The 18,172-nt window shown below is 37.5% G+C and overlaps 1 protein-coding gene across 2 annotated transcripts in view; it reads left to right on the top strand.

The window, feature by feature from the left end:
- Positions 1-6,452: 6,452 nt before the first annotated feature.
- Positions 6,453-18,172, top strand: part of Uri1 (URI1 prefoldin like chaperone) — a 66,758-nt gene continuing 55,038 nt past the window's right edge. Inside the window, exon 1 of one of the 2 annotated variants that reach the window (XM_076838344.2) lies at positions 6,453-6,879. In XM_076838344.2, the coding sequence (XP_076694459.1) occupies positions 6,781-6,879 (99 nt within the window). In that variant the 5' untranslated portion in view covers positions 6,453-6,780. The remainder of the gene's footprint in view (positions 6,880-18,172) is intronic. The other variant, XM_076838346.2, reaches the window with a different exon arrangement.

The following is an 18,172-nucleotide window of genomic DNA, read 5'->3' as shown; positions in this document are numbered from 1 at the left end:
GCTGCTATAGTCTGGTTCCAGAATGTCCCCCAAAGGTCCAAGTCTTGAAGTCTTGGTTCCAAACATGCTGCTATTGGAAGGCAGTGCAACCTTTAAAGGTGGGCCTAGTAGGAGGTCTGTTGATCATTGGGGTGGTGCCCTCAAAGAGACTATATAGCCTCTTTCCTCTTTCTTTTGCTCCTTGCATTGGGGCAGGTGGTTTTGTTCTGCCATGCACTCCAGCCATAGTGTGCTGCCTTGCCACAGGCTTAAAAGCAATGGGGCCAGCTAATCATGGATTGCATGATCAGCTTTTGTTGCTGAGACCAGAATACCTGAGAAGAACAACTGAAAGGAGGAAGAGTTTATTTTCAGAGATTTATTTTCAGAGTCACATTTTCAGAGATTTGGTCCATGGTCCGCTGATTCCATTGCTCTGGATCTGAGATAAGGCAGAAAATTCCTCCAGGAAAGGTGTGGCAGGGGAAAACTGCTCATTTTCTGGTACCCAGGAAGGGGATGGGCAGAGAGAGAGGGGGTAGGGGATATGCACAAAGAGCCAGGGACAAATATAACCCCAAGGTCATGCCCCCAGTGACTGACTTCCTCTAGCCATGCCCCACCTGCCACCTAGTAATTTGAATGGTCAAATTATTAATCCATCAAATTGATCAATTCCTTCATTAGTTTATAGTTCTCACATCTAATCATTTTACTTGTATTGCTGAGTGAGCTTTTTGGGGGACTTTTATATCCAAACCATCCTGAACTTCTGAAACTGAGAGCCAAAGAAAACTTTTTACAAGTAGATTATCTCAGATGTTTGTTATATTTATGGAAAGCTAATTGTTGTGGTTTAGAGATGAAGGGTCCCCCAAAAGCTCATTAGTGACATAATGCAAGAATTTCCAGAGGTGAAAAGATCAGGTTATGAGAGCCTTAACCTAATCAGTGGATTTTTTCCCACTGATATGGATTAACTAACTGGGTGATAACTATAGGAAGGTAGATTGTAACTGGAGGAAGTATGTCACTGGAACTGTGCCTTTCAGTTTTATATTTTGTCTGTGGTGAGTGAAAGTCTCTCTGTTTCCTGGTGCCTTGCCTGACCTGCTTTCCTCTACCATGCCCTTGCACTATGATATTCTGCATCACCTGGAGTCCGGAACTATGGAGTCAGCCAACTATGGGCTGAATTTCTGAAACCATGATCTAAAATAATATTTTCCTCCTCTAAATTGTTCTTGTTAGTTCTCTTGGTCACAGGGACAAAATGCTAACTAAAACACTAACACATATGCTTCATATTTCATCAAGAACTGGACATTTTGAGCATTATAATATATTAATGCCGGAAATCAGCATTAGTGCTCATAAATTAATCAGCATTGTTAATTAAGTTGATCAGCATTAATTCTCACAAATTGCCAATTTTTGTTTGTTGAAGACTTCAGCCATCTGTTTAGTGACTTTTTTCAAATTATAATTTGCAAAGTATGTAGTCCTTGTTTTGTATGGCCTTTGAAATTTTTGTTCTGTTATCTCAGCAGTTCAGTGACCTGACAAAAATTTTCTTAGATATCTGGTTCCAAAATGGTATTCTTTCCATTTAAATCTTCTGGTAGAAGTTGTTATGGGAAACCAGAGAAGGATGAAATCAAGACAGAGGTTTTTACACAGTCTTTCAAGGAAATGGCTAGTCCAATCAAATGCACAAGTCCAAGTTTTTGGAGGATATGGATCTTATTGCCTACCTTAACATCACTCAGGCACTCTAAGAACACCATTCCTACAGCTCCATGGTAGGGCTGGGGCTGAAGAGTGGCATGATTTACATCTTATTCTACTGTTCTCTTAGAAACAATTAGCAGACTCTTTCTTGATCAGGCATTTCGCTGGGTGTTTATAAGTATCTGATGACAATTCCAGAGTTTCAAAATAGTTGATTCTGAGTATTTGTGTGTTCCCAGCTAATGACTTTGTGTGTGTGTGTGTGTGTGTGTGTGTGTGTGTATATATATATATATAGAGAGAGAGAGAGAGAGAGAGAGAGAGACAGAGAAAGAAAGATTTTTTTTAATATTTATTTTTTAGTTTTCGGTGGATACAACATCTTTTATTTTATTTTTATGTGGTGCTGAGGATTGAACCCAGCGCCACACGCAAGCCAGGAGAGTGTGCTACCGCTTGAGCCACATCCCCAGCCCAGCTAATGATTTTTTAATGAATAGAATGATCCTTTAGAGTTTCCTGCTCTGCTTTTTTTTTTTTTTTTTTTTTTTTTTGCACAGTCGCTTTTAGTTGAATTTTTATCACTATAATCAGAGAGGTAGTAAAATCTGGGCCCCATGCTTAGTGCTATGGATTTTACAGTTTTGAGGAAGATTTCATCTCTACCCTTTGGGGGAGAGATTGACACACACAGAAAACAAAAACAAAAACAAAAACAACCCCACATAGTTAAGGAATAAAGTGATCTATCTCATCCCAAAGGATGTTGAGGTGACCATTTTCTTCTGACATCGGGAGTAAGAATGAATCTTTGGCAAAAATTGTCAGCAGTTCCTCCAAGGTCTGTGGCTCTCCATGAGTCAAAAATCCATAAATAGGGTTGGTGCTAGTCTTGGTCATCTCTTGTCACTCATGCCCAGCAGGGGGCCTGCTACTTGGAAGGGGGTCAACAAATACTTTCTGAAATTAGCTTTTTTATTTATTATTATTAAAAATGTTTTGGGGTAGCTGACTTCCCCTGGGTAACTGATTATTATTTGAAGGATTCTAGAAGACTAAAGCCATTATCTGTGGGCTTATTTGTGATGGTCTTTATTAGGAAAACTCTGGGGCAGGCATTGTTCTAATATTCTTTGTAAGATGAATGAAGTTCAGAGAGGGTTGAGGTTCTTGTCTAAGTCTTCTCAGCAGATAAGTGGCAGAGATGGGACAAGAACTTTGTTCTGAGAATCTGGGTTCTTTTTCTGCCACACTTGACATTCTTATATTAAATGAAACATTTAACACAGGCTGGTTTGTTTTCTGTTGTTCAAATAGAACATCTGGTAGGTCTGCTTTTGGTACTTAGCAGGAGACCACAAAGAAGAGTCCTGGAAAAGGCTGAGGCAGCATGATGAGACCAGGTTCTCTGGTTTAGTGAAAGCACATTGAATGTCTTCTAAGTCCTTTCCCTAATGGATAATCAAATGGAGACAGAGAATAGCTGATCATTTTAAAGTGATAAGCGCTTTGAAGAAAATGTAAATAGTGAGGTAACAGTGGATGCTTAGAGGAGAAGGGAGGGGTTTCTGTGGAAAGAATATCAGGAAAGTTTCTTTGAACTGAGGCCTCAGTGAAGAAAAGTCACCAATAAGGTAAAGATCTGGGAGAAGAATTGCAGATAGAACTAGAAGAGAAAGTAGGCCCAAATCTCCATCATGTTGGGAACTGAATTCCTTAACAAGCCTCCTATGGTACAAGGAGTAAAATCAAGAATGGATAAATGGGATGGAATCAAACTAAAAGTCTTCCTCACAGCAAAGGAAACAAATCAAGAACGTGAACAGAGAGCCTACAGAATGGGAAAAAAAATCTTTCCTACCTGCACCTTAGATACAGTATTATTATTATTATTATTATTATTATTATTCCAGGATATATAAATAACTCAAAAAAACTTAACACCAAAAAAAAAATCAATAAATGTGCAAAGGATATATAAATAACTCTGCTGAGAGCCATAGCTGAGTCTAAATGACGCATGGCATTTTTGCCAGAACAGAGTGGTTGAGAGGTGACCCCAGCAAGCCATTGAGATGATAATGGTTATGTTAAGCTGTGTATTCAATTGCATATTAGACCCCTGCTATCTGCCTTGGCCTGCTACTTTGGAGTTCTCCAGGGGATTCCCAGAGAGTTCCCATTGGTTGGGGAAGTGCCGGAGGAGGGATTTTCCGGAGGAGGGATTTCCAGTTGATGTGGTGTGTTCCTGGAGGAAACACATGGCGTTCAGGGGAATTCCCGGGGAGCATGTATGGAGTGTGCTGGTGGAGTTCAGAAATAAAGTTTGTTCCTGCTTCAGTGGCTTGTGATTTGTGCCCAGCCACACTGCGGCATAACTCAAAAAACTTAACACCAAATAACCCAATCAATAAATGGGCAAAGAATTTGAACAGACACTTCACAGAAGAAGATACACAATTGGCCTACAAACATAAAAAAATGTGCAACATCTCCAGCAATTAGGGAAATGCAAATTAAAACTTCACTGAGATTTCATCTCATTTCAGTCAGAATGGCAATTATTAAGAACTCAAGTAATAATAAATGTTGGTGAGGATGTGGGGGAAAAGGTCCACTCTTACATTGCTGGTGGGTCTGCAAATTGGAGAAACCACTCTGGAAAGCAGTATGAAGATTCCTCAGAAAACTTGAAATGGAACCACCATTTGACCCAGTTATCCCACTCCTTGGTTTATACCATCATCAAATCAGCATACCATAGTGACCTGGCCATGTCAATGTTTATAGTAGCTCAATTCACAATAGCTAAACTATGGAACCAACCTAGGTGCCCTTGAACAGATGAATGGATAAAGAAAATGTGGTATATATACACAAAGGAATATTCCTTAGCCTTAAAGAAGAATGAAATTACGGCATTTGCTGGTAAATGGATGGAACTGGAGACTGTCATGCTAAGTGAAATAAGCCAAACCAAAAAAAAAACCCAAAACCAAACAACAACAAAACCCCCAAAGGCTGAATGTTCTCTCTAACATGTGGATGCTAACATACAGCAAGTGCAATGACCCTGTGGGAGTAATCAGTCTGGCATGTCTGAGGAAACATGGTATGGAGGCTTGCAAGGGGATGGGGAAGGTCAGATAACGCAAAATTCCATCAGGGTATCTGGATTTGATTCCAGTTGCAATGGGAAGCCATGGAGTGCTCTAACCCTGAGCATGATGTGATCTGATTACTTTAAAAGCTCACTCAGGCTATGGAGCAGAGACTGGATTGGGTGTGTGTGAATCAGATTGTCTTTGGCTGTTAGTGATAGTAAACTGCCTTGCTCAGCCAGAAGTCCAGCGGTAATGCAGACTTCAGAGTTGATTGATTCATCCCTGAATCAAATTCTGATATAATCAGGGACTCAGGTTCTGTTTCTCAGTTTTGCTGGCCAAAGACTGAACTTCATTCTGTGTTTTGGCCTTTTCTAGGTGGTCCAGGAGAGCTGTATGAAACACGCAGGGCTACTTGTTTTATATTTCTTAGCCAAGGAATATATTCTTTACAGAAGAACTTTCCAAATAATTAGGAAGCATTTTCTCTGGAAACCTTTGTTTGTGTAAGGTCACACACCCATTCCTGAATCAACCACTTCCAAGGAAAATGCATTACCCTTCCCCTGAAGCTAGGGGTGGGTCAGCTTCTCACAGACACAGGGCTATGTGATATAGAGTTTAGCACCTCAAAGTAGAATGGTAGGGTGAGCCCCTGCCCATGTCCATTATTGGAGCTAGTTTAAATAGAAGCAGTAGATTACGGGAAATAGCTACTAAGGTAGTTGAGGATGGAGAGATAATGGTGGTTCCGGAAGCACTTTGAAGAGTGGTTTTATTCTCACCATGCTTCAGAGGTAAGGATGGTTGGTCGTGCAGAGGGAAAGAGACAGAAAATAACACTTCCCCCAAATTGTCCTTGCTTTTCTCTTTGAAGCAAAGGGAAAAAGATTGGAACTGGACTTGGGAGCTGGCCAGAAGAGAGAGAAGGGCAGGAGCAACAAGTACACACATCAGCTTGCAAACGCTATATGCACCTCCCAGTCTTTTCCCATTTTACAACACTGAAGGAACAGGACCATCACTACTGTTAGGGATCGGAGCTGGATTAGGATAAGGTCAGTTCCATTCAGTAAGGTTAATCGGAGGCCTACTGTGTACAGAGGCTGTACAAAGGGTTAGAGGAGCAATAGGGCACTGTAGTTTTAAAATGAAAGGAAAAGTTCAGGCAAAGCTACTCTTGAAAAAAATCTCTTTAATATTAGTGTAGCAGCTTAATATACATGAGGAAAAATTCTAATGTGGACCGTAATTAATGCATATGCAAAATATAATTGTATATTTTAATTCATTAAAAAGACACAGGAAAGAGTTGAATTTACTAAAATTAAATGTTCTTGTGAAACAGCTTCAGTGAAACGAATTAAGCTCCTTCAGCCAGATGCAGCGCTGAACGACTGGGGCGCGGGGTGCGGGGGACACCAGGCAGTAAAAGGCTCGTAGCTCTGAATACTGAGCCTGGACCTCCTAGAATGTAAGCTTGTTAAGGGCTGCAAACCCAGCGTAGTCTCGGAGGGGGCCAGCGAGCGCCGCGCGCCTCCAAACCACGTGCGCTGGGGGGCGGGGCCTGCGTGGGGGTGCGCGTTCGCTTCCCAGCGTGCCGCGCGGGGCGGGGCGAGGGGCGGGGCCTGCGGGGGAGGTGCGGAGGAGGCGCGGCCGCCACGGGACGCCTGGCTGGGCCCGGCCACCTAAGAGTCGCCTTCCGCTCTCGGCTGCGGGCCTGCTGCTCCCAGCCCGCGGCGGCGGCGTTAGCGGGCGGCATGCGTGTGTGAGATGCGGCCGCGGGCAGTCCGGACGCGAGCAGCGGCCCCCGCGGCAGCGGCGAAGACGAGCGCGGCCTCCTCAGCGGCGGGCGCTCAGTGCATGAAGGCGAGCACGAGGGCTCTGGGCAGCAGCCGGCCACGCCGCCTCCATAAACACTTGTTTAGGACTCGTTCGCCCCGCTGAGGCCCCCGGTGCCCCGTTCATGGAGGCCCCGTCCGACTCCGAATCCCACGCTTCGGCCTCGGCCGCGGCGCCGTTGCGTGCCCCGGAGGTGGCGCGGCTCCGCGAGGAGCAGGAAAAGGTAACAGGCCGCGCTCCGGCCCCGGCCCTTGCCCCGCGCTTCCGCCTGTCGCCGCGGTCTCGGGAGGCGCCCGCGCCCTGCAGGTGCCCCGCTCCGGGTTCCGGGGGCTGGGGGCCTTGTCATCCAGCCGGCCTGTTCTGGCCCTTTTTGGGCCGCAACCCCTTGAGCAGGGCTCAGCTCTCTCCTGAGCCTGCACGCGAGAGGAGCACTGGCTCTAGGCCTTAGAGAAGTGTTGGGAGAAACTTTTGTCACGTGCGTTTGTTGTCTTTTGTCTGGAGTCCTTTGACCTTCGAGCAGCGGGGAGGGAAGGGATGGAGGGATGTGACAGTCTCTTTAGCTTGTACCTAAAACTGAGTTTTTGAGTTAAATGCGTGCAAAGAGTGCGTAGGAATATTTTTTTTAGGAGGGGGGAACACTGTAAATGGAAGTGTTCACCTTTCTCTTTTTAGATTGTTATTATCTAAATGTTGCCAAAATGTATTCTCTTTGTTGCTCATTATTTGATTACACATAGAAATTTTACTATGTTTGTTTTAGTATGCTTCTAAACAGTCAGTTGGGTGGTTTAGTATTTGACAAAATAGAATGCCATTTTGTTAAATTTTAATTTGACTAGTATGATAAGTGAGTTTTAAGCTATCAGGAAAGGAGAAAGTTTTGTATTTTTTTTCTTTTTCTCTAATTTTTTTTTGTAGTTGTAGATGGACAGCATGCCTTTATTTTATTTGTTTTAGTATGCGGTGCTAAGGATCCAACCCAGTGCCTCACACATGTTTGGCAAGTGCTTTACAACTGAGTCACAACCCCAACCCAAGTTTTGTATTTTCTAATTTTTGATTTTCTGTATAAAAAAGTTTACCCGATTAATTTTATAGTTAAATCTGAAAATTTCTTGTGAGTTCTGTGGTATTTCAGGTTGATTCTGCCACCTGAAGTGTCTTGAAATTTTTGCTTTGAAAAGCAATATTTATGTAAAATGCCCCATGTCATTATTGTAAGAGAGTATCATGGATTGTAAAGGATTAGGAAGTTGCTTCAAAACTATGAAGACTTGAGAATCTTTTAATAAGGATCAGCACACCTTTTTTCTATGGCATTTCTGAATAAAAATGACTACTCTTACATAGATAAATAAACTGTTACCTAGGTGGGGTTTTTCATAGAACCTTATTCCTGCTTTGTTTGGAAACCACCTGTTGGGCTAAACTGGAAATCATTCCTATTTTGTTCTTTTTTTTTTTTTTTTTGCATTAGATTTTCTTTTGGAGGCCATTTTTTTCTAATACCATATACCACTGTTGGGTTTTAAACTTGGTGACTTCAAGATAGGGGGAGGGTGAAAAATTCACCTTCTTTAGTGTGTTTAAATTACAGGACATCAAAGCATCTTAAGTTTTTAAAAGAGGAAAATTGGAAAGAAGAAAGAAAGAACTCTTCATGAAACTTTGTTCTTTTTTGTCAAACTGTTTATATTTTTTGTTCTTTCAAAACAGACCCTTAGAAGTTGGTGTTTATTGCCTTTGACTTGTAGTGGAATTACTTTTGCCTCAAGTGTGTGCATAATGCTGACTAATATGTTTTCTCCCATTTGGCATCTTAAAACATATATTTTTGATTTTATTCTGATGTTAGTGTGACTGAAATAGGAAGGATACTTTTCAAGGGATGCTCTGAACAGCTTGCTGGTATTGTATTCAGTTACATTTTGAGAAAAGCAACTGCCTTTGCAGTTACAGTCTAGTGGGAAAGGAATTCAGTGGACATTAACCATGTTACCAAATTATTTGTTTTGTTAAGGTTTATTTGAAACATTAAATAAGTCTGCATGTCTGTCATGGGTATGTAAATTGATTCCCAGTTCATAATAAAACCCCTCGCTGAATAGACTACATTTACTTAATAGAAGGATCTGTATCAGTGGACAGGAGACCCTATCATCCCATAAAATATTTGGATAGCTAACTATGCTTTAATTATAGTTTAGTACAGGAAGGTTTTACCTAGTAAGTAGTGAATTAAATTTTTTTGTGAGGGACTTTATTCAGGCTTTAGAATCAACCCATATTTATGTTTTATTTATTTTTTTGATAGTACTGGGAACAAAATCATATTCTAAGCAAGTGCTCTACTACTGAGTTACACCTCCAGCTCCCAAGTCAACCCAGTTTTAAGAGTATATTACATTAGACACTAGTATTAGAGAAACAGGGTGACATTTTGAATGTAAAAGAGAAAATGTCATAATATCTTTATATTAATGTGACACTTAGTACTCCTTCAGATAAGTCAGATATGGCTTAGGTCTTGGCCTTTCCCTATGTGGGTTCCATGAGAGAAAATTATGGATGACTATATTTTCATGTTTTTTTCTAGGTTAATAAAAGGGAGGAATAAGTTAATTATACATTGGAGGTACATAAAATGGATGCTGTAGGCTTAGGTCATAAGTTACTCTGGGAATCTTGGTTAAGAAGGCCTTCTGAATAATGTGCGTTAAATGTTGCTCCAAAGTTGTTTTTTTTTTTAATTCCCCTAAGGAGTATAAGAAGTTTTACCCTGAGTTTCCCTATTTGTCCCTTGTTTATTCACTTAAGCCATTGAATGAAAATGATAAGAAATCAAGAAATTGGCAGTCTGAGGAAAAGAATACATAAGGGACATCGTTTTCACTTTGACTTACAGAAGCATAGCTGAATCATTTCCCAGAATCCCCCCCCCCTTTTTTTTGTTAAAGATTTGGCTTATACTTTTTCTTGATCTAGCAAAAAGACATTTAAGAAAAATTCTCAGTAGCTTTGTTTAGAATAATGAAAAAAATACAAATCTATCATTAGGGGATTGGTTAAATAAATCATGATATATATAATGAGCTATTATGCAGGCATTAAAAACTGTAGAATAGTATGTACGGTATAGTTCCAATTACATGTACATAAATATTCACTTTATTTAGGAAAACACCATTGTTTTAAAAGCACAATTATTGGGCTGGGGATGTGGCTCAAGAGGTAGCGTGCTCGCCTGGCATGCCTGCGGCCCGGGTTCAATCCTCTCTCTCTCTCTCTCTTAAAAAAAAAAAACAACAATTATTTACCCAAAAGTTTGTGAAGTTGGATGAGATTGTAGTTTTTTAATAAAGTTTATGTCAATAAAACTTAGTTGTTATGCAAACTGGGATGTTATATCTTTAATTGCTGAAAAATGACTCTTGGCTGGTTTGAACCCCAGTTAGATAGGTTTATTTCTCAGATACTCCAGAGCTGGTACGTATAATTTATTCAGACATCCTCCAGTTGTTTTCCAAAGGTTTTAATTCTCTGAAAAAAAAGGAGGAAAATCTAGATCAACTTTTTAAACTGGATGTCTTTTTTTTAAAATCAGTAGTAGTAAAATATTTGGAAGAAAAATATAAGCTACTTGGGGACCCTGTGTAGATTGTGACTGATGTAGGACTCATGTGGAATATCTTGGGCTGTTCTAGGTTTCCTTGTACTAGGATCTTGTTAAATCTGATTCTGTCTTAGAAATGCATTATGTTCAAATTTGGGTTTCTGGCTAAAGGGGATATTTCTGGGAGAGTATATATCTTCAAATGCTATCATCTTTTATTAATGAAACTACTGAGATTTTACTGTAATATGAAAAAAGGTGGTACAAAGTATGGTTTTCATAGGTTTATTTGTAGGATAATAGTTAAGATAGGCAAATTCATTAGGATAATTTATTATTGAGTGCCTTATGTAATTCTCACTTGGAATTTTCATGTGGATTATATTTTCTTGATGATAGAGCCTTGGAGAATTAATGCATTAGAAGTAATTAATTAGAAGTAAATATTAAAATAGAATAAATAGAAGTAAATATTTTAAAATTTTCCTCAAGTAGAACAGCTAATTTTAATTATTGGAGGATTTTTATATTTGTCATGATAAAGTAAGATTAAGTAATGGTCAGCCTTGAACTCCATATAGCAGCTGTTATTCTCTCTAAGCCTGGAATCCAAGTCATAGAATTTATTCAGCAAGTATTTATTGAGTGTCTACTGCATGCCATGCATGTTCTGCTGAGTGTGCAGTAATGAAAAAAATAGAAAAAGTTTTTGCTTTCATGGAAATTGTGATAATGGTGAAGACATGCAGTAGGCACATTTGAAATATCTGGTGATGGATGCTAAAAAAGGCCAGGTTTAAAAAAAAAAAAAAAGGGAAGGTAAGGGAATTATAGGGAATGACTCTTATGTAAGTAGTCAGGGAGGGCATGTCTATTACAGTTTGAGCAGAAACCCTACAATAACTGGAGAATTAGCTTGTTGGATGTATGAAGGACATTTTGAAGAAGAGTTTTCTTGTTAGTGTGAGCAGATCAGAATGAGTCAGTGTGAGAGCAGCAACAGATCATTTGTTAGAGTTTTTTTTTTGTGTGTGTGTGAGACAAGAAGCCATTGGAATGTGTTTTGAGCCTGATCTTAAATTACAAATATCCATTTGTCTACTTAGGAAGGGATAAGATTGCATTAAATGGAGTGGATTTTATCTGTGCCAGATGTTGTGATATAGGTGTTTACGTATTTGCTGTTAGAAAACTTCATTACCACTCCTATTTTTCAGTCAGGCAGTTGGGTTTTTTTGTAGTTTTTGCCTGGAACTTTCTCCTGGGCTGTTTATGTTTTTAGTTCTACTTATTATGTTGTTTTCCAAAGTGGTTATTACCAGTTTACACTTCTGCCAGCATGGTGAGAGGTCCAGCTACTTCATATCCTTAATACCATTTGCTATTGACCTTTGTAAATATGTGCTAGCCTTTCTAGTATTGACTAATGAGGTTGACCACCTTTTCAAGTGTTTGTCTATTTGGATTTTTTTTTTCTTTCATAAAAATACCTGCAAATCTCTTTGCTCATTTTATTTTGGGATTTTTGCCATATTCTAGTTGTCATATTCATATCCTTCTGCTTCAACCTCCCGAGTCACTGGGATTACAGGGGTGTGCCACCATGTCTGGCAATTCCTTATAATTCTTTATACATTTTTTGATAAGTGATTTTTTCAGTTATGAATTGTAAATTTCTCCCCTAGTCTGAGGCTTGAGTTTCTTTCGATGAACTAGAATTCTTAATTTTAATAATAATTTCCTTTATGGTTGGTGGAATTTTTTTTTTCTTTCTTTTTTTGAAGTGTTTAAGCATTGAACCTAGGACCTCATTCATGCTCTGGTATGTTCTCTACAAGTGAACTGTGTTCCCAGCCCTAGCCCTGTCATTTTTTAAAGAAGTCTTTTCTACTAATGTTCTGAACATATTCTCTTCTATTATCTTCTAGAAGCTCCATTGTTTTGTCTTGCAGGATAAGATATACATTCTGCCTGGAATTGATTTTGTGAATAGTGGGGGATTGAGGCCAGGTTTCATTTTTTACCATAATGGTATTTAGTTGCCCCATCACCATTTATTGGAAAGATCATCCTGTTTCTATTACATTGTAATCTTTGTCATAACTACATGACTTTATGTGTGGATTTGTTTCTTGACTGTTCTATTGACTTGTCACTTCTGGCAACAAACCTATGACTTTATAAGTTATATTGATAATATTATCTTAATCTATTCCAGTCCTTATGCTTTTTGTTTCTTTTTCTTGTCTTAAGAAATAATTAGTCTCTCTAGTACAAGATTGAATAGAAGTGATAGTAGGTGCTGAGTAAACTTTCACAAATTCACCATTAAATAGGATGTCTTCTGTGGGTGTTTTTTGCACTTACTTTTAATCAGATTAAGAAAAAATATCTCAGATTGTTAAAGAATTTTATGAATGGATGTGGAATTTTAGAAAATACTTTTTTCTAAGTTAAATAATTATAGGTGATTTATTTAAGAATGTTTGATTTTTTTTTTAATCTATTTCATTTTTAGACAGGCAAAGTATGTTTGCTTGTATAGCTTAAGGTCCATTTCATTTTGCAAGTAGGTGAGTTTTAAGTACTCACTACTTGTGAGTTATATTTTATTTTAGAACAATTTGTTGTTAATATTCAGTATCATGCCAGTCATGAGCCATGATGAAAGAGTGTCAGTTTTTTGAAAGTTAATAAACATAATAGTATTCTAAGGATGGGGGCATTTTCATTGTGTTAGCGTACTCCAAATTGGAACAAAAAATAAGAATGGTTCTAAAATGGTAGAGGAAAAGAGGGAAGGAGGTGCAAGAAATCTGTGCTTTAATCATAATTGCTTGATTTTGTTTTTCCACTTAATATTTTCAGTTTGGGTTTAAAAAACCTTTCAGCTAGTATTATCTGCTTTGCCATCTCCAGATTAGAAAGTCTCAGTCTTCTTAGTCTATCAAAGGGCAGTTGTGCCCCACCCCCTTAAACTACAACTATTTATTTTGAAAAAATTACCAAACTATGGAAAATTTGAGATGTGTAATGAACACTTTTTGTTTAGAGTCATCAACTAATATTTTATTTCATTTGCTTTTTTTTTTAAATTGTTTTTGGTAGTTGCAGATGGACAGAATGCCTTTTTAAAAAATTTGTTTATTTTTATGGGGTGCTAAGGATTGAACCCAGTGCCTCACACGTGCTAGGCAAGCACTCTGCCACTGAGCTATAACTGTAGCCCCCTATTTGCTTTTTTCCCCTTCTCTATATTTCTTTTTTCTTGCCATGCTATTTGAAAATTGCAGGTTTCAAAATTCTTAACACTTAAAAGCAGATATCATTTTAGAACATTCTATAAAACTGTAGTATATTTTTTCAGGCTCAAGAAATTAACATTGACATCTAACAAATTAAAATTTCCTCAGTTTTTCTAAAATTGCCCTTTATAATTCTTCTTTTGATTCAAGGTTCAAAGGTCATAATTGCATTTGGCTATATTATCTCTTGAATTTATCCATATTATTTTTCATCTTAATAATCCTCCTGCTGACTTATTTTCTATGAAATTGTCTGTTTTGAAAGGGTCAGGTCTATTTTCTTATAGAATGCCCCACAATTTGGAGATATCTAATGAATATAATCACAAGGAAATGAAGTTAATCATTTTTGGCAAAAATACTACATAGGTGATGATGACTTCCCATTGCATCACATTAGGAGATACATGTAAGATTAATGTTCTTGGAGGATAGTAGAATGAATCAGACGTTATTATCCTATGTGCATATGTGACTACAGGACCAGTGTGATTCTATATCACATACAACCAGAAGAATGAAAAGTTAACACTTCATTTATGTATGATTTGTCAAAATGCATTTTACTGTCATGTGTAACTGGTTAGAACAAATAAAAATTACCAAAAAGATTAATGTTCTCTTTTCTGTCAAAAGTAAACATGTAGTCTGAGTTTCTTAACATGTAACAAAATTGTGTTTGCTGTAATCTAGAACTTAAATTTCATAGTGTGTAGTGCTGTAATCTAGAACTTAAATTTCATAGTGTAGAGCTGTTTTTAAGTCTCAAAACAATGGTTGAAATAGCTCCACCTCCCCCACATATCTCCCGTTGTCCTTAGTCTTCCAGTCATCATGTCTGTAGTGTACTAGGCAATCCAATCGTAACTATAGCCCTTCCCCTCTCCAATTTTAAATTAATCAATTATATAGCTTGTGACCTGGAACTCCTTCTATCAGAGTAAGGAGCAATGCTGCCTTGGGGATTAAAAACCTGGGCCGACTTCCTGCCCAGTGTGTTTGCTTGCCAGATTTTTTTGGTAGCATCCCTTCTGCAGAAGTAAAGTTTGCCTTGTCAAGTAGCTTTTGAACATGTGTCTGATTTGTGACACATATTTCTAGCATGCATATTGTCACTTTATCTTATTATTAATATTCCTAAAAACTTACATTTGGAGATAATTTACCAGGTGTTATCCTGTGTGAGGAATAAAAGTGCTTCTCCTTGTGTAAGGGATAAGTATCTTAAATGGTAGTTATACTAGAAGGCCATAAATTTTCTATTCCTGAACAGTCTTCTACAACATGGATGATCCTTGCCTACCTCAGCTATTATATTGGTGTTTGCAAGTCATTTTGTAGCCATCTACATTTATTAGCTGGCATTTTTCTGTTAAGGAAAGACCTTGTAGTACTTCCTCTACCTTATAGTATCACTATAGATTCATATCTAGATATATAATATAAATGTATTATAATTTCTGTCATTATTCCTTTTGATGTTCCATTGTCCCAAATTTGGCAAATGTGAGCAAGCTCAAGCATGCATTTTTTTTCATATGTTCATTCATTCTTTGATTATTACCTTGCCCCCTTTCTTTCTTTTTTCAGTACTGGGGATTAAACCCTGGGATGCTACACCACTGAGCTACACTCGTAGCCCCTTTAATTTTTTATTTTGAGGTTGGGTTTCACTAAATAGTTTGGAACTGTGATACTCTTTCCTCAGACTTCTGAGTAACCGGGTTGACAGGTGTACATCACCGTTCCACCATGCCCATTACTCTGCTTTTTGGTACAAGATATTTCAGGGTTACCCTGTAGTTTCCCTGCCCCAGTTATGAAATGAACTGTTTCTTCAAAGAGCCCTCATTCTTTTAAATGAGAATTACCTAGAAACTAAGGTCTAGATTCATGTATGGCTAATTGCTATTGGGGTGTTATTGCATCAAAGCTCTTTGAGTGGACAGTGCTAAGGAAATGTATTAATATTTGGTATATCAGGAGAAATAATTATATATTTCTTATTTTTTATATCTAAGGTTTTACAAATACATAAAACCAAAAATATAGATAGTGAAGATAGTTTTATTTGAAAGTTTCCTATAGGCATTTAAATATAGCAGTTCTCTTTCAGTCCAGTAAATTTTGGCATACAAAAGTCATAAGAGACTTAAGAATGCTGCCACATGTCATTTTAGAAGAAGGGATGGTCCATATTCTTGGTGCAAGTTATTGTATGATAAAGTCCTTCCTGTTGAATGGTTCATTGGATTTCCTTTTTGTTCTTAACACGTGTTAGCTTTTACTCATTGATTCCCCCCCCCCCCCTCATTCAAGTGAATCTGTCTTTATTCAACATTCACTATATTCAGATGTGTTTAGTTCTTCCATTGGAATAGTCTTTTTTAAGACTTACAGTGATACACAGATAAATCCTGTTAGAATTCCTTCTTTCAAAACCCATTTGCAGTATCTTCAGGGTTTTTTTACCCTAGTTTCTGATCTTCAGAAGCTTGAAAAACTTATAGAGTAGAAAAAGAAATAAAATTTAGAGATCTTTTATTCCAGTAATTTTATTTATTGTGAAAAATATATATGAAGTAAAATTTGCCATTTTAATCATTTTTAAGTGTACACATAAGTAATATTGATTACATTTGCATTTATGCAGTTGTCATTCTTATTTCCAAAACTTTTATCACTCTAAACTGAAACTCTCTAACCATAAATGGTAACTCTCCCATTTTCTACCCCTCATCCTTGGCCCATCCTGGTACTAGTCTACGTTATGTGAATTTGTACATTCTAGCCTATTTCATATAAATGAAATCATATAATATTTGCCCTTTTGCCTTTGACTTATTTTTCTTGGCGTAATGTTTTCCAGGTTCATCCATGTTGTAGTATGTATTAGAACCTTGTTCCTTTTTATGACTGAAAAATATTCCATTGTGTGTGTGTATATATAAAATTTAGTTCAGTGTGTGTGTGTGTGTGTGTGTGTGTAGTACATTTTGTTTGTATATTCATATGTTGTTTAGTACATGGATTGTTTCTACCTTTTGGTTATTGTGTATAGTGCTGCTGTGAACATTGCTGTGTAATAATCTGTTTGTGTCCCTGTTTTCAGTTCTTTGCGGTATAGCTAGGAGCAGAATTGCTGAGTTATATGGAAATTATTTAACGTTTTGAAGAACTTGCCAACTGTTTTCAACAGTGAGGACACAATTTTACATTTTCATCAGCAATGTATGAAGGTTCTAGTTTTTCCATATCTTTGTCAACACAACACCTATTTTCCATGTTCTTTCATTCTTTGATCATTACCTTTCTTATTATGGCTATCCTAATAGGTATGAGGGATTACCTTATTACAGTTTTGGTTGCTGTTTTCCTAATGACTAAGGTTGTTGCTCATCTTTTCATGTGCTTATGAGTCATTTATATTTGCATTTGGAGAAATTTTCATTCAAATCCTTTGCCCATTTTTTAATTGGTTTGGCATTTTGTTGAGTTGTAGGAGTTCTCTATGTCTGGATATTAAATTCTTATTTGTAATTTACAAATATTTCCTTCCTCAGGTTCTCTTTCTTAATAATGTCCTTTGATATACAAAAGTTTCTAATTTTGATGAAATCCAGTTTATCTATTTTTTTTTTTTTTTTATTGCTCATGGTTTTGGTGTCAGATTCTAAGATTTCATTGCCAAATCCAAGGTCTCAGAGATGTTTTATTCCAAGAATTTTATGGTTTTAACTCTTATATTTAGGTCATTGATTCACTTTGAGTTAATTTTCATATATTGCTCATTATTGAATTTAATAAAATTCATTCAAAGTATTGTCATCTGAAGACTTATAATCTGAAACTTAATTTATACTGTGATTTTCACCATTGTCATTAGTGTCTTGTTGGGCTATCCAGTATGGTTTTTACTAACCACATATGTCTTTTCCACTTGAATTTAAATTCAAATAATTAAAATTCAGTAGAATTTAAAAATTCATTTTCTTAGTCACAGTAGCCATATTTCAAGTGCCCATTAGCCATATTTGATGATTAACTGCTGTTTACTTGAACAATGTTGATATTGAAGATTTCCTATCAAAGAAATTACTGTTGAGCAGTACTGGTTAAAAATGCTATTGTTTCCAAAAAAGCAAATAACCCAATCAATAAATGGGCCAAGGACTTGAACAGAAACTTCTCAGAAGAGAATATACAATCAATCAACAAATACATGAAAAAATGCTCACCATCTCTAGCAATCAGAGAAATGCAAATTAAAACTACTCTAAGATACCATCTCACTCCAATAAGAATGGCAGCCATTATGAAGTCAAACAACAATAAGTGCTGGCGAGGATGTGGGGGAAAAAGGTACACTCATACATTGCTGGTGGGACTGCAAATTGGTGCAGCCAATTTGGAAAGCAGTATGGAGATTCCTTGGAAAGCTGGGAATGGAACCACCATTTGACCCAGCTATTCCCCTTCTCGGACTATACCCAAAAGACCTAAAAAGAGCATACACAGGGACACAGCCACATCAATGTTTATAGCAGCACAATTTACAATAGCTAGAATGTGGAACCAACCTAGATGCCCTTCAATAG

This window comes from Callospermophilus lateralis, chromosome 18 (genome assembly GCF_048772815.1).
Source record: "Callospermophilus lateralis isolate mCalLat2 chromosome 18, mCalLat2.hap1, whole genome shotgun sequence".
NCBI classification, from domain to species: Eukaryota; Metazoa; Chordata; class Mammalia; order Rodentia; family Sciuridae; genus Callospermophilus; species Callospermophilus lateralis.
The sequence above is the reverse complement of the archived record's forward strand: the minus strand, read 5'-3'. Positions and strand labels throughout refer to the sequence as shown.